Source organism: Balaenoptera borealis (assembly GCF_965194805.1).
Source record: "Balaenoptera borealis genome assembly, chromosome: 10".
Lineage (NCBI taxonomy): Eukaryota > Metazoa > Chordata > Mammalia > Artiodactyla > Balaenopteridae > Balaenoptera > Balaenoptera borealis.
The window spans coordinates 58,395,332-58,419,471 of NC_138874.1; the positions used below are offsets into that span (position 1 = coordinate 58,395,332).

Consider the following 24,140-nt stretch of genomic DNA (forward strand, 5'->3'; position numbering starts at 1 on the left):
TTGATAACCAGAAATCTACCTGTGATATGGCATCACCACCTTTAAGAAGGCCTACTTGTCCCTTCTCCAAACTAAACTTAAGATGCTCTAGCAAAAGTTATTACCAGGTAGTCCATCTGGGCTGCTTGTTGAAGGTATTCCTCTGCTTTAGCAAAATCCTTCTTGAGTAGGTGTGTCTGGGCCAGCACCAAGTAATACTCACAGCTGGGGCCTCCATGAGGGCATAGTAGCTCATGTGCAAGCACTCTGTGTACATACTGCAAGGAAAAATCAGATTATAAGAAACATGTAAATGACTGCATGGTGTCAATTCCATAGCTCTCACGGTTGAAGATTATGTCTCTGATAATAAATAATAAGGACAATATTATAGAATGAAATGATTATCAATTTCAAAAGGTTAGAGGTGAATTATAAACATTCAGCATATCATGGTTCCATTACCAGCTATTCATGTAGTAACATTTCCAAGTGAATTATCTACAGTACTGTATAATTCTGGTCTTGCTGGTCATACTAGATGAGTTTTAGCCTATTGTGTAGCAGACAAAGGCATTTCATCAACCACCCCATTTTCATACGAGGTAACATTTTCAGGCATTTGTATTTATAAGGAAACTTAGAGTGAGGCAAAACCTCCCTTTCTAAAATTCTAGACTCAGGATCTTAGAAACATAAATGTTTGTTTCTGACACACTCTCAAGCATTTGTTATGTTCACCAGTTTTATACTTTGGGCTATACTTTGTTTTTAATATGATATAAGGCCTGCAAATTTGACAAAGTCATAGGTACTTGCTAAGAAGAGGAGAAACCCTTCTTCTCCCTCTGTTCTCATCTCAGCCTATAATATAGAAACTTCCACTAATAATGATACCTTCTTAGGAAAATACTGGGGGGGAGGCTCTGCAGCTGTTCCCTCAACCTGCGTTCTGACTCTTGGACATGGGGGAAAAGTGATTTATTTAATTAGGGAGACAGAGAGCCTGTTTCTCTATTGTGAAAGGTTAGTATATTAAAGCCTCCTGTTTAATGTGGCCCACTCCCACCTAGTTCATAATTCTTGCCCTATCTTGAGTTGCCCACCCTCAAGTGGGGCATGCACTCTATAGGTTGAGGGCCAAATCTCTTGCCTCCTGGATCTTGCTCTCTTACTGCTCGCTTCATGGATATGTTTCTAATTTCCTATGTGGTAGGTAGACCTTACAGGATGCTCTTCTTCTCTGGGAGGAGACTTCAATTCTCCATCTGTTCCACCTGTGACTGCATGGGTAAATCAAATCTGGGACCAGTCACATATCCAGCCCAGTTATACCAATAAAAAATTAGTATTTTTATCCCCCCATATAGCACTGTGTATCTGTTTCCAATTGGTTCAGAACCTGGAAGGGAAGAAGGGTGTGCTTAGGCTCCTGTGAACCCACAACACTCACATAACATGAGTTCCCATAATAAAGTAACATCAGGCTACATATGACTCAGAGTCTGATTTTGCTTTGCTGGTATTCTATAGGGAGCAGACTTGCAGTGAGGTCTCCTGATGCTCTCTGCAGAGAGTAGTTCATGTTTGAATGTTTATTCCATTGTGTCTATAGTGTGCTCTCAAAGCATGTTTGATTTCTGCATCATACACATTTAAGCTTGCAAAGACATCACTATGATAGAATAAGTAGTTCATTAAAATCTTTCCCTCTACTTGCCCTTTTTCAAATATTCTGACCTGCACAGCATTGACCTTCATCAAGAAGCGTATGGTCTCCATGAAGATGGTGGTAGGAGTTTGTGAAACACTATAAAGGGTGGGATGCAGAGAAGTTGATGACTCTTGACATTTTGATGCTCCTGAAAATATGATATTAAAATAATAGACAATTAGATATAAAGGGAAAATTCAGAAGCTCAGACACATAGCAGGGAGAGTATTCTACTCTAATATATGAGAGAAATTATAATCTTGAAAGCAATAGATTATTCTATAGCAATGGCCCCCAAAGAGGAGATCTCAAAGGTTCTCGAGGTTATTCTACTGGTGGTTCCAAATGCAAGTTGAATGAAATAAAAGCTTTTTTTAAAAAAAAGTATTCAGATCTTCCTGAATGTGAAAGAGATTTGTAGATACTCTGAATCTTTAGATACTGTAAAAATGAAAATTCATTGCCAGAAAATCACAGGTCTATAGTTGGCTACTTCTCCGAGCTAAATGTAAATCCTCACTATAGAAAGAGTTGCGTTACTGAGATTGGATTTCAGAGTCTAGCCTCACATGAAGGAATTTAGACAATATTACAGATAAACTAATCAACTTCAAACAAGTTAAGATTGCCATTTTGGTCATCAAAAGAGTTTTCAACATTGTCTAGTTTGTTTATGCCCTTCTTCCAAGTGGAAATCTTTATTCTAATTACCTTTTTTTGATGGTGTCTTCTTGACAAATGTGTTGGATGGTTTTTGGCTGGTAGTTGGATCCTGAGACTGTACAGACAAAATGGGTTCATGTGACTCAGACTGCAGGTTAGAGGATTCATCAAGAAATTCATCTAGAATGGATAATGGAGCTCCTAGTCCTAAAAAGATTAAATTTTAATGAGAAAAAAAACTACCTTCCTACATTGTATATTAAAAGGTTATTACAGGAGATAAATACAATTAATTTCCAAAGCATAGGAAACATAACCCCTAAATATTGCATGGAAAGACTTGTTTTGCAGATTTTTCATATTTCTGAATAAATTAAAGAGTGCAAGCTAAACAGACAGCACAGCTCCTGCCACTATGACCCCCTACTCGAACCCTTCTGCCAGCCCAGTCATGATAGTGTCAAACAAATTACAAAAGCTATATGCTAAGCCTAGAATCTCAAGAATCCAGAGGAGAAGATTAACATATTTTTAGATAATATTAAAACCCTTTAAGGACAGGAATTCTATTTTATTTCACTGTTCAAAAATCACCATCATTGGGCTTCCCTGGTGGCGCAGTGGTTAAGAATCTGCCTGCCAATGCAGGGGACATGGGTTCGAGCCCTGGTCTGGGAAGATCCCACATGCTGCAGAGCGGCTGGGCCCGTGAGCCACAACTGCTGAGCCTGCGCGTCTGGAGCCTGTGCTCCGCAATGGGAGAGGCCGCGACAGTGAGAGGCCCGCGCACCGCGATGAAGGGTGGCCCCTGCTAGCCGGAACTGGAGAAAGCCCTCGCACAGAAACGAAGACCCAACACAGCCAAAAATTAAAAAAAATAAAAAAATAAAAAATCACCATCATCATCATCATAAGTAGTTATATATGAACATGACTATATGCCAGGTATTAAGGATTGTCATGTACAATCTTATTTATTTTTCACAACACTATAAGATATACTTATTATGCTCCAATAAACAAAGTGAACCACAGAAAAGTTGAATAATTTGCTGAAGCTCTTAAACATTCCAAGCTGCCTCTCACATAAACAAGTGTTTTAGGAATAAAAATAAAAAGCAAGGCCGGTTAGGAAATGATCAGTGCCAGCTGGTTCTGAATCAGAAGAGGTCACTCTCAGCTAGAGAAAAAGATATGGCTTTGAAAAATAGGTAGAAGTTGGATAGGTAGAGAGGTAGGGGCTAAAGCATGGAAGTAGCAAGCTAATTATTTTTATGGGTACTGAGGATTGCATAGTAAAAATTAAAGAAGGTAGGTTGGGGGCTAGACTGTATTGATATTTGAATGCTAGGAGTTTTCTTCTGTAAGAAAAAGAAGAGGTTTACAATGAAGAGTTTTGAGCAGAAAAATGAGAGGATGAAAGTGGGATTTTATTAAGATTACTCTAGCAGTACTATGCAGCAAGGAGAAAAAAATGTTGATGGAGACAAGTCTGTAATAAGGCTGTTATAACATTCTGGATATTGGTAATGGAGAGTAGTGGAAATATAAAAGGAAGATGTAGGGAGCATTTTGAAAGAAAACCAACTGGTCTGGGAAATCAACTTGATATTGGGATCAGGGGAAGCTCAAGCAAGCAAGCAAGAAGAAGCAGGGATGACTCTGAGATCATGAGCTTGGGTACCTAATATAATGATGTAGAGTCAGTTTGAGATATGAGGAGATGGGTTAACTAGTGGAAAAATCCAACTGCTGGATTCTGGAGGGATGTCAAGGTTAAAGATAGAAATCTGACAGTTATCAGAAGTGAAAATAGAAACTGTGAGGGTAGGTGAGCTCTTAGAAAGTAAGACAGTATTACTGGGAAATGATTACATCTAATGGGTGTGACAAGAAAGTGAAGCAACCAAAGGAAACCCAAACTATTGGAGATGGAGGCAATCCAACATGTATTTCAAGAAAAGAGAATGGTTAAATATGCAGACTGATCATTGAGAAGTGATGATCTTAATGAAAAAAAAGAAACTGGAGAGGTGGCCAAAATGGCAGAGTAAGGAAGACCCTGAACTCACTGCCTCCCATGGACACACCAGAATTACAACCACTTACAGAACAACTATCTATGAAAATGACACGGAGACTAGAAGAAAATATTTTCCACACCAAAGGCTTAAAAAAGGAACCACAGTGAGATGGTAGGAGGGACGGGGACATGGTATAGTCAGGACCCACACCCTCAGGTTGGTGACTGACATACGAGAGGAATATCACAATCATAGAGGTCCTCCCCAAGGAGTGAGGGGCCATAGTCCTATATCAGGCTCCTCAAACTAGGGACCTGAACCAGGAAAACAAGCCCCCAGAACATCTGGCTCTGAAAACCACTGGGGCTTAGGATCAGGAGAGCTGAAGGACTATAGGAAATAGAGACTCCAATTTTAAAGGGAGTGCACAAAATCTCTCATGCTCCCAGTCCCAGTGCAGAGGCAGTAGTTTGAAAGAAGCCTGGGTCAGACCCACTTGCTGATCTTGGAGAGCCTACTGGATGGCAGGAGGCAACTGGTACTCTGGGGATGGAGACACTGTTGACAGCCATTTGGGGATCATTCTACCATGATAACACTGGTACTGGCAAGTGCCATTTTAGAATCCTCCCTCTAGCTTATTACCACCAGGGACCAACCCCACCCACCAGTGGGTTGGCATAAGCCATGAGCCCTCCTGGAGCTCACAAACAGCTGCACAGGGATACAGCCTAGCCCACCAGTGGGCCAGCACCAGCCCCGAGTCCCCCCAGGGCTGCACAGCCAACCACACAGGAAGCCTACTGTGCCCTCCAGTGGGCCCTCAGCCACCACATGAGGCGCTGCCTCACAGACAACTGGGCCAGGGCCCAGCCCCGCCTACCAGCATGCCCATATTAGTTCACCTTGCCACAAAAGAAGAGTGCATGCAGCCTACATACAGGATACCTCTAGAGCATATACCTCTGGTGACCAGAAATGAGTGCCCTGCTGGGCCCCACTGGACATCTACATAAGGCGACTTCTTCAAAATTGGAAAATGTAACCAACTTACCTGCCTACCACACAGAAATAAACAGAGAACTGGGCAAAATGAAGAGACAGATGAATATGTTACCAATGAAAGAACAAGACATAACCTCAGTAAAAGAACTAAAAAAAGTGGAGATAAGCAATCTTTCCACTTCTTTGAATCATCTTCAGTTGCCTTTATCAGTTTTTTATAGTTCTCAGCGGATAAGTCTCTCACCTCCTTGGTCAGGTTTATTCCTATGTATTTTTTTGTTTGTTTGTTGGATACGATTTTAAAAGGATTGTTTTTTGTTTTGTTTTGTTTTGACTTTCCCTTTCTGATATTTCATTGTTAGTGTAAAGAAATGCAACAGATTTCTGTATGTCAATCTTGTATCCTGCTACCTTGCTGAATTTATTTATCAGTTCTAGAAGTTTTTGTGTGAAATCTTTAGGGTTTTCTCCATATAGTATCATGTCATGTGCATATAATGACAATTATACCTCTTCCCTTCCAATCTGGATACCTTTTATTTCTTTTTCTTGTCTGATTGCTGTGGCTAGGACTTCCAATACCATGTTGAATAGAAGGGGTAAGAGTGGGCATCCTTGTCTTGTTCCAGATTTTAGTGGGAAGGCTTTTAGCTTTTCACTGTTGAGTATTATATTAGCTGTGGGTTTGTCATAAATAGCTTTTATTATGTTGAGATATGTTCCCTGTATACCCACTTTGGTAAGCGTTTTTATCATGAATGGATGTTGAATTTTGTCAAATGCTTTTTCTGCATCTATTGAGATGATCATGCAGTTTTTGTCTTTTCTTTTGTTGATGTGGTGTACCACATTGATTGATTTGCATATGTTGAACCGTCCTTGTGAACTTGGGATAAATCCCACTTGGTCATAGCGTATGATCTTTTTTTACGTGTTGTTGGATTCGGTTTGCTAATATTTTGTTGAGAATTTTTCATTAAATACAAAGTTAAATGATATAATAAATATATAAGCAGAAATCAATAAAATTAAAATTGAAAATTAATAGAGAAGATTAATGAAACCAAAAGTTGGCTCTTTGAAAAGATCAATAAAATCAGTAAGCCGTTAGCCAGGCTAACTAAAAAAAAAGAAAAATAAAAAAAGAGGACATATTACTAATATCAGAAATGAAAGAAGAGACATCACTACAGATCCCATGGACATTAAAAAGATAGTAAAGGGCTTCCCTGGTGGCGCAGTGGTTAAGAATCCGCCTGCCAATGCAGGGGACATGGGTTTGAGCCCTGGTCCAGGAAGATCCCACATGCCGCAGAACAACTAAGCCTGTGTGCCACAACTACTCAGCCTGCGCTCTAGAGCCCACGAGCCACAACTACTGAACCCTCGTGCCACACTACTGAAGCCCACGCACCTAGCGCCCATGCTCTGCAACGAGAAGCCACTGCAATGAGAAGCCCGCGCACCGCAACGAAGAGTAGCCCCCGCTCGCCGCAACTAGAGAAAGCCTGCGTGCAGCAATGAAGACCCAATGCAGCCAAATAAATTAATTAATTAATTAATTAATTTTTTTAAAAGATAGTAAAGGAATATTATGAACACTTATGTGCCCACAAATTTAATAACCTAGATGAAATGGACCAACTTCCTAAAAAACATAATCTTCCAAAACTTACACAAGGAGAAACAGACAATCTGAATAGGACTATATGTATTAAATATACTGAATCAGTAATTAATAACCTTCCAATACAGAAAATACGAGGGTCAGATGGGTTCACTGGTGAATTCTCCCAAACATTTAAAGCAGAAATTATACCATTTCTATACAATATCTTTAAGAGGACAGAAGCAGAAGGAATACTTCCTAAGTCATTCTATGAGGCCAGCATTTTCCTAATACCAAAACCAGACAAAGACTTTTACAAGACAAGAAAACTACAGACTATTATCTCTCATGAACATAGACTCAAAAATTGTCAACAAAATATTAGCAAATCAAATTCAACAGTATGTAAAAGAATTATACACCATGGCCAAATAGGATTTAATGTAGGTATGCAAGGCTGGTTGAACATTCAAAAATTGACTAATGTAATCCAGAATATCAACAGGCTAAAGAAGAAAATCATATGATCATATCAATAGATGCAGAAAAAGCATTTGACAAAATCTAACGCCTCTTCAAGATAAAAACTCTCAGTAAACTAGGAATTGAGCGAAACTTCCTGGACTTGATCAAGAATATCTACAAAAAACTATAGCTATCATCATACTTACTGATAAGAAACTTGAAGTTTTCCCACAAGATCTGAAACAAGGGAAGGATATCCCTTCTCACCACTGCTTTTCAACATCATACATCATACTGTAAGTCCTAACTAATGCAACAAGACAAGAAAAAGAAATAAAAGAAATACAAATTGGGAAGGAAGGAATACAAATGGAGAAGGAAGAAATACAACTGTCTTTGTTTGCAAAAGATATGATTGTCTATGTAGAAAGTCCAAAAGAAGTGACCAAAAATACTCCTGGAACTAATAAGCAATTATAGCAAAATTGCAGGATACAAGGTTAATATATAAAAGTTAATCTATATACCAGCAACAAATAAGTGCAATTTGAAATTTAAGCACAACACTATCTATATTGGCATCCAAAAAATGAAAAACTTAGGTATAAATCTGACAAAATATGTACAAGTTCTGTATAAGGAAAACTACAATCTATGATGAACTAAATCAAAAAAGAACTAAATAAATGGAGAGATAGTTCATCTTAATGGATAAGAAGATTCACTATCATCAGGATGTCAGTTCTTCCCAATTTGATCTATGGATTCAATGCAATCCCAATCAAAGTCCCAGAAAGTTATTCTGTGGATATCAACAAACTGATTCTAAAGTTTATATGGAGAGGCAAAAGACAAAGAACAGCTAACATAATATTTAAGGAGAACAAAGTTGGAGAACTGACCCTACCTGACTTCAAGTCTCACTATAAAGCTGCAGTAATCAAGACAGTGTGGTTAAAAAAACAAAGGTAATACAATTGAGCAAAGATAGACTTTTCAGCAAATAGCAGTGGAACAATTGGACATCTACATGCAAAAAAATGATAACATCATAACATCACAAAAATTAACTCAAAATGGATCACAGAACTAAGTGTAAAATGCAAAAACTATAAAACTCCTAGAAGATAACATAAGAGAAAACCTAGATGACATTGAGTATGGCTTTTTAGATAGAACACCAAAGGCACAACCCATGAAAGAAGGAATTGACAAGCTGGACTTCACTGAAATTAAAAACTCATGCTCTGCAAAGGACAATGTGAAGAGAATGAGAAGACAAGCCATAGGACTGGGAGAAAATGTTTGCAAAAGACACATTTAATCAAAATATACAAAGAACTCTTAAAACTAACAATAAGAATATAAACGACTTGATTAAAAAGTGGCCAAAGACCTTAACATACATCTCACCAAAGAAGATATACAGATGGCACATAAGCTTTTAAGATACTGCGTATCATATGTCACCAGGCATGGTGATAATGGGGAAGAAAGACTATGCATGTGTGGAGGCAAGAAGTATATGTGAAATATCTATACTTTCCTTTTAATCTTGCTGTGAACCTAAAACTGCTCTAAAAAATAAAGTGTATTTAAAAATAAAAGATTAATATGAAAAATCATATTCTAATATAATTTTTAAACCTAGATGAAATTGATGAACTCTAAAAAGTATAAAATACCATGAATAACACAATAAGAAATATAGAATGCAAATTCTTTTTTTTTTTAACATCTTTATTGGAGTATAATTGCTTTACAATGGTGTGTTAGTTTCTGCTTTATACCAAAGTGAATTAGTTATACATATACATATGTTCCCATATCTCTTCCCTCTTGCATCTCCCTCCCTCCCACCCTCCCTATCCCACCCCTCTAGGTGGTCACAAAGCACCGAGCTGATCTCCCTGTGCTATGCGGTTGCTTCCCACTAGCTATCTATTTTACATTTGGTAGTGTATATATGTCCATGCCACTCTCTCACTTTGTCACAGCTTACCCTTCCCCCTCCCCATAGCCTCAAGTCCATTCTCTAGTAGGTCTGTGTCTTTAGAATGCAAATTCATAAAGATTAATAAAATGAAATGATAGTCAATACCTCCTTTGCCAAAAACCCCAGGTCCCAGTTGTTTTATGGTTGAGTTCTGCCAAATGTTTAAGTCAAAATCAATTGTATCATATATAAGTTGATACAGAAGAGCAAAGGAAAGGTGCCTAATAATCTTGATTATAAAAATAGATGACAAAAGAAAATTACAGGCTACTTCATTTATGAACATAGATGCAAAGATCCAAAATAAAGCATTAGCTATTCAAATCCAAAGGTATATTAAAAACTAATACATTATGATCAAGTAGGATTTCCAGTTATTGCAAGGATTGTTCAATATAAAAGAAATCTATCAATGTTGTTCACTATATTAATGGATAAAAGGAGAAAATAATTTTATTTTTTTCAACTGATGCAGAAAAAGAATTTGATAAAGATCAACACCTATTAATGAAAAAAACTCTTTGGAAATTAAGAATAGAAGAGATCCTCCTTAATTCTGTAAAGGTTTTTCAGAAAAAGCTTACAGCATATTTTATATTTAAAAGACAAACTTTAAACTCATTCCCCTTAAGACAGGAAAGAAGAAAATGCTGAACACCACAACTAATATACAACATATTATTGTAGATAATAAAAAGACATGAGTAGCATGAGGATTGGGAGGAAAACGTAACACTGTCATTATTGGCAGATGATATGATAATCATATTCTGGAAAAAAATAATAGAATTAATAATCTACCTGAATCAATAAGAGTCAAACAAGATTGTCATATACAAGTTCAATCTAAAAAATAGTATACACTAAAATCTAAAATGTAGAAAATCAACAGCATACACTAAAAAATACTAGCAATAACCAACTAGAAAACATAATTAAAATAAGATACTATTATGATAGCAATGGAATCTATAAAATATCTATGAATTACTTAAACCGGGCCTCACTGGAAAAAAATGTTATAACTTTAATAAAGAACCCAGAAGATGACCTGAGTAAATGGAGAGATCCTCCACACACTTGGATGGAATGGTGTAATAATATGTAGATGTTAATTATCCCTAAATTTATCTATAAATTCAATACAGTCCAAATAAAATTTCCAACTGGATTTTTAATGTACTTGATAAACTCACTATAAAATTCATACAGATGAATAAACATTTATGAATAGGTAAGTCAGGTATAAAAAAGGCAAGTAAATGGAGAACCTCATATGCCAGATACGAAGGCATACTATAACACCACAGCAATAAAAAGAGTGTGATATTGTTTTAAGATCAGACAAATGAGACAGAACAGAGAGCTCAGAGACATATATACCTTAAATCGAAGGATAAAAGATGATGGTTTAATAGATGGTTTTGAGAAAACTAGATCTATATGTGGAGAAAAATAAAATTGGATGCCTACCTTGCATCACAGTCAAAGATGGAATCCTGATAGATTAAAGATCTAAGTAGGGACTTCCCTGGTGGCATAGTGGTTAAGAACCCGCCTGCCAATGCAGGGAACATGGGTTTGAGCCCTGGTCTGGGAAGATCCCACATGCCACGGAGCACCTAAGCCTGTGTGCCACAACTACTGAGCCTGCGCTCTAGAGCCCATGAGCCACAACTACTGAGGCCGCGTGCCACAACTACTGAAGCCCACACACCTAGAGCCCGTGCTCTGCAACAGGAGAAGCCACCACAATGAGAAGCCCGCACGCTGCAATGAAGAGTAGCCCCCGCTCACCGCTACTAGAGGAAGCCCGCACACAGCAACGAGGACCCAAGGTGGCCAAAAATAAATAAATAAAATAATAAAAATAAATTTAAAAGAGATCTAAATGTAAAACTAATATTATAAAGTTAATTGAAGAAAATGTGACTTGAGGCAAGAACTATTTAAACAAAACTTCAAAGGCACAAAACTACAAAGCATTTGGAGAGTTGAACAACACAATCAACTAATTAAACCTACTTATAGAGCACTCCACTCAATGACAGCAGAATACACACTCTTTTCAAGTGCATATGGAATCAAGACAGATCGAACACTAGACCATAAAACAAGTCCAAATAAATTTAAAAGGATTCAATTCATGCAAAGCACATTTTCTAATCACAATGAAATTAAATTAGAAATAAAAAACAAAGACTTCTGGAAAAATCCCCAAATATTTAGAAAATAAAAAACATACTGTTAGATAACCCAGGGTCCCAGCTATTCAACTTCTAAGTATTTACCCAAGATAATGAAAGTATATGTCTATACAAAGACTTGTACACAAATATCCATAGCAGCTTTATTTTAATAGTCCCAAACTAGAAACAACCCAAATATATATCAACAGGTGACAAAATAAACATAGCGTGGTATCTCTGTACATCAGGATACTGTTTAGAAATAAAAAATGACGAACTACTGATATGGGCAACAACATGTTTGAAACTCAAAATAATTAGGCTTAGTGGAAGAAGTCAGACAAAAAAGAATATATGTACTGTGTGATTCTGCTTAATTCTAAAATTCTAGAATATGCAAACTCATCTATAGTGATAGAAAGTTGACTGGTGGTTATCTGGAAATAGGAGCAAGAGAAAGAGATTACAAATGGGCACAAGGGAAGTTTTGGGGATTTTGGATATGTTCATTATCTTGATTGTGGTGATGTTTCCATGGGTGTGTTCATATGTCAAAACATCAAATTGTACATTAAATATGTGCAGTTTATGAAATGTCCATTATACCTCAAACTGTTGAAAATATATGCTCACAAAATAACAATGTACAATAACTTATAAACAAAATAACATACGCAAGAAACACGTAAACAAAAATACACACATTAAACACATTAGAATGACTGATTTCCTAAAGTGGAGGAAAGGAGAATGTCAATGAAGAACAGGAAAAAAATACAGTGTATAAATAAACAAATTTAACAATCACAAGAATGGGACCTTACATACTGGGGAAGAGAGTGAGGGGAAAAAGAATGAAATTTACTCAGCTAAAATGATACCCCTTTTAGGGATACACAGAGACAGTAAATTCTCTAAGTCTCAAAAAACTGAATAGCAACAAGTAGAAGCTTCCAACTTTCTGTCACATGAATGAGGAAACACTTAGAAGCACTCTTTCCTGGTATCCCTGGAACAACTCAAAACTCCACCTTCTCATTCATTTAACAGCTATTTACTGAGTACCTACTATGTGCCAGGTCCTACTCATAAGGCCAGTAATTTTTTCCAATAGCCACTCATCATCTCCCTGGTCCTACCTGCTGGGGCTTCCACCTTGACTGCTGCTGTAGAAGAACCACTGGTTATTCCCCAAGGGCCTAAACAGGAGTCTGCTTTCCCTCCTTCTTCAACATACTCCACAGTACTGGTGCGCCTCTGCTTTGTAACTTGTGCCTGAAGCACTCGTGCCTGAAGCTGTTTGAAGGCTTCATGAAATGCCATTTCCATTCGAATATCATTGTTTTGAATTTCATAGTACAAGCCTGAAGAAAAAAAGATGTTGAAATAAATGTGACTAATTTCCCACCATCGTATACTGAAGAATGACAACATTTCACTTAAACTTCCCACACTTTTACTAAAGTTTAAGAACTATGTGATGAGCCATTTAAGAGTGGAAAGAGAAAGGGAAAAATCTTCTAATGAAAGAAAACACATTCATATCACAGGAAAATATCAAACCAAGTAAAGTCCAGGCTACAACATTAGTTGGCTCCAAGCAAGTAGCATCTTCAAAGAAAATTTCTGCCTGTTCATAGTTCTCCATCAGGACAGCCAGGACACCACACAGCAACAAGCTGAGAAGAGACCACCAACATGATTAACAACATGGTCCCATGTCACAGTCATGGAACCAAGACAATTTCATATAGAAGCTTATCTGCTCCTACTCATTCCTTATCTCCCTTCCAACCATACCTGTGGATATGATTCTGGTTCAGGGAAAGGGCTTTCCGAAAACACTCTTGTGCTTTGATATTGTCTTCAGTTAGGAGGCAGAAGGCACCGTAGTCCAGCCAGTGCTCCAGGTTCTGGGGCTCACGAACCAACCTCTATCACATGAAACATCAGGAGGACCAAGGCTATTGTGACGCTATGTCATATTCTTTATGCACACAACATCACATAGTAAGCACTCCATAAATACTATAAGCTCTATGAAAGTAGAAACTATGACTTCTTTTTTTGCTTACCACTGAATTCCGAATGCCTAGAACAGTCACTTCTCTGGCTAATAGTATGTGGTCAATAAATATTTGTTGAAATAATGTAAAAAATGAATCCTCAACTCATTGCTTCCTAGTGTCAGTGTTCTGGTCATCATATGCTCATCCAATTACTTGGGAACCAAAAGGTTCATTTTATATTTCATTTTAAAGATTTACATATAATCATTTCTGTCACAGTCTTGAGAATGCAAATATAAGCTTATCCACAAATATGTAATAATAAAAGCAACTCATAATGAGTTAAAACTATAAAACATTGCTGAAAGAAATTAAAGAAGACATAAACAAATGGAAATACATTCCATGTTCACAGATTGCAAGACTTAATATTGTTAAGATATCATACTATTCAAAGCAATTTACAGATTCAATGCAATATCTATCAAAATTCCAATGCTGTTTTTTGCAGAAATATAAAAGCCCATTCTAAAATTCATATGGAATCTTAAGGGACCCTGAATATCCAAAACAATCTTAAAAAAGAACAAAACTGGAGGACCCACACTTCCTGATTTCAAAACTTATAAAGCTACAGTAATCAGTCTGATACTGGTATAAAGACAGACATAGAGACCAAGGGAATAGAACAGAGAGCCCAGAAATAAATCGTAGCATGTATGGTCAAATGACTTTTGGCAAAGGTGCCAAGACCATTCAATAGGGAAAGGACAGTCTTTTAAGCAAACTGTGCTAAGAAAACTGGATATCCACATGCAAAAGATTGAAGTTGGACCCTTACCTAATACCATATACCAAAAATAACTCAAATGAATCAAAGACCTAAATGTAAGACCTAAAACTATAAAACTCTGAGAAGAAAACATAGGGCAATAGCTTCACAACATTGGATTTGATTTTTCCTCCAGCTGGCTATGTTCCCATTAAGTACGCATTTTTCCCTCTCCCCACACCAAAACCTTTGCACCAGAGGAGGGGTGTGCTGAAGCAACTGGGGCCCATGTGCATACAGAGGTCCGATGCACTGCCCGTATAGGCATCAGCGGCTCTTCTCAGATGCAACCCAGGGTCGAGTCTTTTCCCTGGTTGTGGCCCCCCAGATCCAGTGCTGTGCTGTGGCATGGTCTAAGTGGGGCTGGAACATTGGCTTGGCTTGGGCCCAGGTGCATGGTGAGGCAGCCATGGGAAACCTGGCAGCCAGTAGGGCAGACCTCTCTCTGCCTCAAGGGCAAGCCAGGACACTTGCACCCCTCAGGAGCAGAGTCCAGGCTTCTCCAGCCTTTTTATCCGTCCCAGCAGTCCTCCAACCAGCCAAGGTGGCTTGTCTCCTCTGCATAGGAACCCAGGACTGGGATACCCAGTCTGTGGCTTGACCCACTCACTCCCCAGTATGGGTATACACCAGTGCAATATCCCCTTTCCTCTGAGTCCCCTCCGAGGGGCACAGATCCTAACCAGATCACTTCTTCCCCTTCTACTCAATTGTGTGTGTATCTTTCTTAGAGCCTTGGTTGTACAGGAGTCCTTCTGCCAGTTTCCAGTTAGTTTTCAGTGAGAATTGTTCCACATGTAGATGTATTTTTAATGTGTTTGTGCTGGGGAGGTGAGCTCCATGCCCTCTTACTCTGCCATCTTGATCTCTGCCTCTCGAGGTTCATTTTCTGCATACGGATAACCAACTGTTCTAACACAATTTTTTGAAAAGACTATCCTTTCTGCATTGAATTTGTAAATTTGTAAACAACTTTGTCGAAAATATAATGGCCTTATTTGTGTGCACCTATATTTGGACTCTGTTTTATTGATCTATGTGTCTATCCTTTCACCAATAAGGTTGGATTTTAAACAATCAGAAACTACTATTTATTATACCCATATTGTACAAATAGCAGTAATGACAACCACCAGAAAGATGTTTAATTACCTCTTCATAGTACACTGTTGCCATTTCATAGTTCTCATTGACTTCTGCTTCGAATGCAAAGAGCCGAAGCTGTTCACTGCTGGTATAAATGGCTGAAGGAGTGCCTTGGACATCATCTGGCATGGCCTTGTCATCATCAAGATGTCATGCAGACAAAATGAAGCAATTACAAGTAGAGAAGTTTTATAAGAATAAACCAAATGTGAGACTCTAGTCATGATGTCAAAAAAGATATCGAGGTTTCTTACAGTCTGGCCAATACACTAAGAGAGTGAGAGTGAACCAAAGGATGAATATCAAGGGTGAAATAGAATCTCAGGTATCTGAATACCAACAGTCTAAGCTCATGGAAGTGAGTAAAAAATTATTCAGGGCACAACTGCTCTCTTCAACCCTTAGGGCAGCCAGAATCCCTAACTAAGTCACTTCTAACCTCAAACAGCTTCTTTCACTTTCTCTAGTGTACAGACAAATATTATCATTTTTTAGGTGTCATGACATGAAAAGGGTTGGCAAGAACTAGCTAGAGTCTTTAAACATCAAGAAAACATGAGCCCAGGGTAAATCTTTGGCAGCTACATCTACGTTTTCAGTGGGATATATAGACAGATAGATTCTACAAAGGAGACATTTTAGAAATAGCCAGAAAGGTAGAAGGAAAAATAATATATCCTATATACCCAGATAGGAAAGCAAGTCTGGTAATAACAAGTAATCTCTTGGGCCAGACGCTATGGCCAGGGAAGACCCCCCCACCCCACCAAATTCTTTAACTACAAATAAAAATAGTATCACTGACTTTAACAAGTAGAGTTACTAAGGAATGTGAAGAGTAAAGCTAAATTTGAGATGGGCCAAAGTGAGCTTTTGATCACTGATTAATGCCTCTGTTCTTTGTTCTTTTTAATTTTGGTGACTTTGACCTCCAAATCCCTACAGCAACACACTGCCATGCCCAAACCAGAAATATTATACCTCTAATATCCACTCCCCAAACCCACATTACAAGCCTTCTCCCTTCTTGTCATTTAGTCCCCTTAAAACTTCTCTCTGACTTCCAATATGCTGATCATTTTCCAAAAGGATAAGCCTGGACCTCATGATTTCCACTCATACGACTCTCTCACCAGCACACTCAAGATCTGGGCATCCTTGTCCTTTTCCTGCACTTGCCCGGAAAACTCCCAAATTAAAACAATCCTACAATCGGATTTCTTCATTCTTAGACAGGAGCTGCTAACTGATCCTGAAGAAAACTTCATACAGTCTTAGCTGAAGGCCTTTAATACTCCCAGCAATCTATGTATTTGTCCTTGTTCAGCAACATTTTTCATAATGCTGTGCACTATCTAAATTTTCTTCAAGCTTTTCATTCAACTCTCACCCCTTCACTTTCAGTAAAGGCGTTACTTCACAGAAGAAATAGAAATCATTAGGCAAAAAAACCCCTCAACTTTTGAATCCTACACCCGAATTGTTTCCTTCTGCATCCACTGTATCTCTTTCCTTTCCGTCTCAGAGGACGAGGCATCACATCCTTCTCTGTTTCAAGGCTAATCGTTCCATCTAAATTCTTGATCCTTTTCCACTTGTATATCCTGAGTTTGCCACTGGTTATTCCCTCTTTTTCCTCAATTTTCAACTTCTCCCAGTCTGCTGACTCTTCCTAAACCTGTGGACGTTCTAAAGGCTTTTCCATCTTAAAAAGAAAATCTCTAATTTCTAGCTACTACTTTCCTACTTCTTCCCTTCATCTTCCAACTTCCTGAATTTATATTCCACCTGCTTCCTAATCACTCATTTACTCTTCAATTCATTATCATTTGAATCCACTTCATTAGCCCAATGAAACTGCTCTGTAAAGGTAACAACAACCTCCTTATTGCCAAATCCAATAAAAACCTTTCAGATTTTTTTCTTTTTTCCCCAGGTTTATCAAGATATAACTGATATACATCACTGTATAAGCATATATTGACTTAACATACATTGTGAAATTACTACTGCAGAAAGTTTAGTTAGCATTCATCATCTCATATAGATACAATAAAAAGAGAAAGCAAAAAAAGAAAAAAAATTTGTCCTTGTAATGAGAACTCAGGATTTACTCTCAACAGTTTTCATATATACCACACAGCAGTGTTAACTATAGTCCTCATACTGTACATTACATCCCTAGTACTTATTTATCTTGTAATTGGAAATTTGTACCTTCTGACCTCCTTTCTCCAATCTCCCCTCCCCCTACCCCAGATCTTGTTTTTCTTGAACTCCTCAGAGTATTTGACAACGCTGACCATTTTTTCTTCTTAAAATTTTCTTCCCTTAGATTCTGAAATACCACTGTCTTCTGGGTCTTTTACCTTTTCAACAATTTACTTGTCTCCTTTATTAATTCTTTTACTTATCCATCCCTTAAATGTTGGTGTTTCCTCCGGTTTTGCCACCAGCTTGCTTCTCTCTCTACTTGTGCTTTTCTTGGCAGCTTCATCTATGACCACAGTTTGACTAGCATCTGTATACTCAAGGCTCCCAAATCTAATCTCTAGCCCAGATCTCTCTCTTGAGCAAAACCCCACAGGAGTCAATGTTTAAAACTGAATTCAACATCACTTGCCTTCCACCAAATTTGCTTATGTTGTATTTCTTGTCCTAGTCAATGGTATTGCCAGCTACCCAGTCACTGAGACTTAAACTTAAGAATCTTTGCTCTCTTTTCCTCCTTAGTATGTAATAACCAGTTAACATCACCAGTTCACCACCTCTAACCCATCCTACATACTGCTATCAGAGTGCTTTTTCTAAAATGTAAATCTAATCATATTATTTCCCAGTATAAAATAATTAAATTTATTGCATCTAACTGCTAATAAGGGAAAAAGTCAAAACTTCTTTGTGTGGCATATAAGGCCTCCATCCATGCTCCCAGCTCCCCTACCAGGAACTGATCCCTGGCTTCATCGCCTGTTTCTCTGTCACTCAACCACTTCAACCTCTGCTCCTGAACTATATGCAGTTTCTGTATATGCCATATTCTTCCAAGCTTCTAAGCCTTTATGATGTTCTCTATGACTCAAATGCTCTGAAACATCTACCTGGAGAGCTTCTTTTTAGCCTTCAAGGCCCAGGTCGAGTCACAGCTCCTCTGTGAATCCTTCCCTGAAAGATCTCAGGGTGAAGTTGATACTTTCTTTAGGCATCCCCTAACCTGCTCTACCATGGACACACCTCTGTCACAGGACTTACCTCACTCTACTGCAGTTATTTGTATTTTGTGCCTCTCTCCTCTACTAGACAGGGGCTCCTTGGGGACACAGGCAACAGTAATTACCATCTCATGCTCAGTTCTCAATTGCTTTCCATATCAAATCATCCAAATCATCTGTGCAGGATCGTTCTCTTAACCCTAGGATACTGGACACTCCTACCTCTTTCAGGAAGGCTGAACAGGTGAAAGAAAAAGTGATTGTGGCCGAGAAGAAAAAAACAGTGAAGGAAAGAACAAATAGAATAGAGACTTTGAGGGACTTCCCTGGTGGCACAGTGCGGTTAAGAATCCGCCTGCCAATGCAGGGGACACAGATTCGATCCCTGGTCCAGGAAGATCCTACATGCCGCAGATCAACTAAGCCTGTGCACCACAACTACTGAGCCTGTGCTCTAGAGCCAGCAAGCCACAACTACTGAGCCCATGTGCCCTAGAGCCCGCACGTCACAACTACTGAGCCCATGCGCCGCAACTACTGAAGCGTGTGCACTCTAAGGCCCTCATGCCACAACTACTGAGCCCGTGTGCTGCAACTACTGAAGCCCACATGCCTAGAGCCCGTGCTCCACAGCAAGAGAAGCCACCACAATGAGAAGCCCGCGCACTGCAATGAAGAGTAGCCCCCGGGGGCTTCGCTGGTGGCGCAGTGGTTGAGAATCTGCCTGCCAATGCAGGGGACACGGGTTCGAGCCCTGGTCTGGGAAGATCCCACATGCCGCGGAGCAACTAGGCCCGTGAGCCACAATTACTGAGCCTGCGCGTCTGGAGCCTGTGCTCCGCAACAAGAGAGGCTGCGATAGTGAGAGGCCTGCGCACCGCGATGAAGAGTGGCCCCCACTTGCCGCAACTAGAGAAAGCCCTCGCACAGAAACGAAGACCCAACACAGCCATAGATAGATACATAAATAAATAAATAAACCCAAAAAGTTAAAAAAAAAAGAAAAGGAAACAATGTTTAAAAAAAAAAAAAAAAGAGTAGCCCCCACTCACTGCAACTAGAGAAAGCCTGTGCGCATCAACGAAGCCCCAACGAGGCCAAAAAAAAAAAAATCCACCTTTCCTTTAAAAAAAAAAAAAAAAGAATAGAGGCTTTGAGGATGCATAGCTGGTTAGAGACTACCAGGGGGACAAAAACACTTTGATTTTGTCTTTGTTTTCAAACAAACCACAACTGCATACATAAAAAATGAGCAGGGCTTCCCTGGTGGCGCAGTGGTTGGGAATCTGCCTGCTAATGCAGGGGACACGGGTTCGAGCCCTGGTCTGGGAGGATCCCACATGCCGCGGAGCGACTAGGCCCGTGAGCCACAATTGCTGAGCCTGCACGTCTGGAGCCTGTGCTCCGCAACGGGAGAGGCCGCGATAGTGAGAGGCCCGCGCACCACGATGAAGGGTGGCCCCCACTTGCCGCAACTAGAGAAAGCCCTCGCACAGAAACGAAGACCCAACACAGCCATAAATAAATAAAAATAAATAAATAAATAAAATTTTAAAAAAAAATGAGCAAATGAAGGCAAGATGTAAGATGTACAAATATAAACAGACAAGTGGGAGGAGACCAGTCAGATAGAAAAGGCATATATGGAGTGTCATTGTCATTCAAGTATAATATCTGAAAACTCATAGTTTTTCTGTTTTGATTGTCAGTCTTGAAGAAAAAGTTGAGAATTGCACACAGTCACAGAATAAATAGAATAATTTTTTTCCACAATTTACATAGCTGATTTTATTTATTTTTTATCCATCAAATTTATGACAGTTATGAAATTAATTTTTCTATGAAGTTGAAAGAGGATACCCCCTTATTTTCCCTAAAATTAGTCTTATAACTTAGGCAGTTCCTTATTCATCTTTGTGTTTTCAATGCCTAGCACAGAGCAGACACCCGCAAAAATGTTTGTGGAATTAAGGAAGAAAAGAAGCAAGAAAGGAAGGAATCATTCAGAGGAGACCCTGATGACCTACAGAGAAAAGGAAGGGTTCTTAGCTCTGAAGCACTTACTTGATTTAAGGCCACATGCATCTGATCCACCAAGAAAACATAGAGCTCACTAATAAATTTCTGCAGTTCCTCTTGGCTTTCAAATGCTGTTGTCTTCAAGTACTTCTCTCTCACAATCTTTACCACAGCATGCTGCAAGAGACACATATCACCATCTGATAACACAGTCTAGCACCATGCTAACAGCACAGGCCTCCCTTGAGTTTCTGACCTAAGGCTCATCAGAACTCCAGGAGGTGACTGATTTTCCTTGGTGACTGCTAGACTATTGGTTCTCTGATTTTCCCCCAATCAACATACCCCACATGGCTTCTTTTCTTAACATCACCATCATCACCAATATGGTCAATACAGGATTCATACTTTGTGAAGAGAGTCATAAAGCCAAAAATACCTTAGCATTATGTTTATGCATTACCTTTCTCATGGTGGCCACATGATTCAAGGGAGAAAAGGAGAAAGGCCTGATTTGAGAGTTTGGAGAATGGAATCCTGGTTCTAATCCTGCCACTGTACAACCTCATAAATTATTTTACACTTGGTACTTCAGTTTCCTCATTTGTTAAATGGATATGTACTCCTGGTATTCCTATCTTGCTTCAGAAGATGATTGAGAAGCCAAAGAGAAATAACAGGTGGGGAAATTTAAAATGCTGTACAAATAACATACTGCTATAGCCAGGACAGCGTCTTCTTTTTTCTCCCCTAAGTTAACATTATTGCCAGGTTTTGTACTAAGCACTTTCCATGCATTATCTTATTTAATTCTAATAATGACCCCATGTGATCGTATTAATGTCATCCCTCATTGTTAGGCAAAAAATTGAGGCTCAGAGTGGTAAGGTCACTTGAGACACACTGAGATGTGACTATGTCACCTGAGAATAGCCTCTTGCCTCCATGGATATCAGCTGTTTTTCCCTTTGTTACTTCCATGTGCTTTCTTCATATCTGTTTGGTATAGTATAGGGCACATAGTAAATGTACATAGAGAGGCAGTGCAGTGTAGCAGATAAGAATGTGAGTCTGGAGCCAGACTGCCTGAATTTACACCCCATCTTCTTTTTTTTTGTTTGTTTTTGTTTTTGTTTTTGTTTTTTTTAAAATTTATTTATTTATTTATGGCTGTGTTGGGTCTTCGTTTCTTTGTGAGGGCTTTCTCTCTAGTTGTGGCAAGTGCAGGCCACTCTTCATCGCGGTGCGCGGGCCTCTCACTATCGCGGCCTCTCTTGTTGCAGAGCACAGGCTCCAGACGCGCAGGCTCAGTAATTGTGGCTCACGGGCCCAGTTGCTCCGCGGCATGTGGGATCTTCCCAGACCAGGGATCGAACCCGTGTCCCCTGCATTGGCAGGCAGATTCTCAACCACTGCGCCACACCCCATCTTTGACCTTTACTAGCTCTGTGATCTTGGGCAAATTATCTAACCAACTAATGTTGCAATTCTCCATCTGTAAAATGGGGAGTACCTATGTCATAGGGTTGTTGTGAGGATTAAATTAGTAAAGTATGAAGCATTTAAAAATGTATCTGGTATACAACAAATATTCAATAAATGTTAGCCATTATTATTTGGGAAATTATTATTAAGTAAATATTTCTCAAATCTTAGTGATTCTATGGACTAGGAAAAGGTTTGTAATGGGAGACAGAGATAATTAGTCATGGAATCAATACCAGGTACAGAGTTTCTGCCTGCTAGTGCAACATGAAATCTGGCCCCAAATCTGGCCTAACTTCAAGTGAAGAATTAGTTTCTTAAAAGCTTACACTCAGGACAGATACTGAACCATTCCAAGGCTCTACAGGAGTGGAAGGATGTCTCCAGACATTCTATCATAGAGAACACAGCTCTTTGCACCAACAGCAAGAAAGGTAGAGCTGAGCTGAACATAACCAGAGAAAAAATGATAACTAGGTATGTAGAGAAGATGCTTCATAAAAATCCATGGAATCATTAAATAAATTAATATTTACCTTGAGTTGTTCTTTGAAAGCAAAGTATTTTCCAGAGCAATTAAGTTCATAGTTGAGCTGGCACTTCTGCTCCTCCAGGGTTTCACTATCCAGATCACTCCCCACTTTGGCTGCCTCTTTTCCAAACATCCTGTGATACTCATTCAGAATGGCTCTAGAAATGTTCTTGATCTGCACGTGGTAGTCACTCACCGCCTAGAAAAATACAAAGTGTCTGGTAAAGAGGCCTCAAAGAGGTCAAGACATGGAATGGAAGTCTGAAACTGGATTGGGTTTTACATTCAATAATACTTTAGGCATAAATTGCCCTTTTCTTCCCAGCTCAGAAACCATCAGCCAAAGATTAAACACTGTATACTCTTCACTGAATGCCACTGGTCACAAATAGAAGCAGGAAGGAAAATATGTGAAGCTACAATTTCTCCCCCTTTCTGGAAAACATACTGAAGAGCCCATGCATTATTTTCACATGGGTGCACTCAACATCTTCGAGTTTCACCTTGGCTTTGGTACTTGCCTTCTGAGCTCCTCCTGTCCGACGGGTAAGAGGTGGCCTTGGAGGTATCATTTCCTTGACTCTGTATCAGAAAAAAACAAAACAAAACAAAACTTTATTATATGCAGATTTATGTTCTTTTATTTCCCACCTCTTAAGGTCTAGGTGAGGGAGATCTAAGGTCAGTTGCCCATCACACTTGAGCACTGAGCTATTCTCTCATGTAAGAACCTTGACGTGAACCTCAGAACAGCGTATGGCTGTGGACCAGACAAGAAGAAAGCCACTAAGCAGCTAGCTGGAAAGTAGCTAAGTTGCACTTCTGGCTAATTTGAGCCCTGGCTTTACCCTTACACATTATTTTAAACTGTTGTACACAAGCTGCTTGACTCAGAGGTTAGAAAGAGATGGGCGTTATGACTTTATGTGTACTCAGTAGAGTCTCTGAAAGCACAAAGTTTTGTAAATATAAATGGTACAGGCAAGCGAAAGCTTTTCTTTCCTTTCCAATAGGATAAAAAGTGTACTCTTGGTCATAATTTATAATACTGCATTAAACTACAATACTGATATCAAACTTTATGGTGAATACAAAAATATATTTTATCACAGTCAAACTACTTATGCCAAAACCTCTACCTTCCATTTTCATGAGCTCTTACAAGAACCTAAAGGAAATTAAGTTATAGCTCTTCCTTCTTACAGTTTCACATTCCTACTGAGATATACTACACTGCCTTGAAGTTTACAAAAAAATTCAC

The 24,140-nt window shown here is 39.0% G+C and overlaps 1 protein-coding gene across 4 annotated transcripts in view; it reads right to left on the minus strand.

Annotated features, from left to right (window-relative positions):
• The window catches only part of CFAP70 (cilia and flagella associated protein 70), an 89,688-nt gene that overhangs the window by 17,117 nt on the left and 48,431 nt on the right, over positions 1-24,140 (minus strand). For 3 of the 4 annotated variants that reach the window (XM_082406846.1, XM_082406844.1, XM_082406843.1), the window contains 10 exons: positions 23,401-23,461; positions 22,884-23,078; positions 20,908-21,039; positions 15,638-15,763; positions 13,445-13,578; positions 13,208-13,323; positions 12,784-13,008; positions 2,405-2,563; positions 1,720-1,841; positions 105-257 (listed from right to left, as the gene is read on the minus strand). In XM_082406846.1, coding sequence (XP_082262972.1) covers positions 105-257; positions 1,720-1,841; positions 2,405-2,563; positions 12,784-13,008; positions 13,208-13,323; positions 13,445-13,578; positions 15,638-15,763; positions 20,908-21,039; positions 22,884-23,078; positions 23,401-23,461 — 1,423 coding nt within the window. The remainder of the gene's footprint in view (positions 1-104; positions 258-1,719; positions 1,842-2,404; positions 2,564-12,783; positions 13,009-13,207; positions 13,324-13,444; positions 13,579-15,637; positions 15,764-20,907; positions 21,040-22,883; positions 23,079-23,400; positions 23,462-24,140) is intronic. The other variant, XM_082406845.1, reaches the window with a different exon arrangement.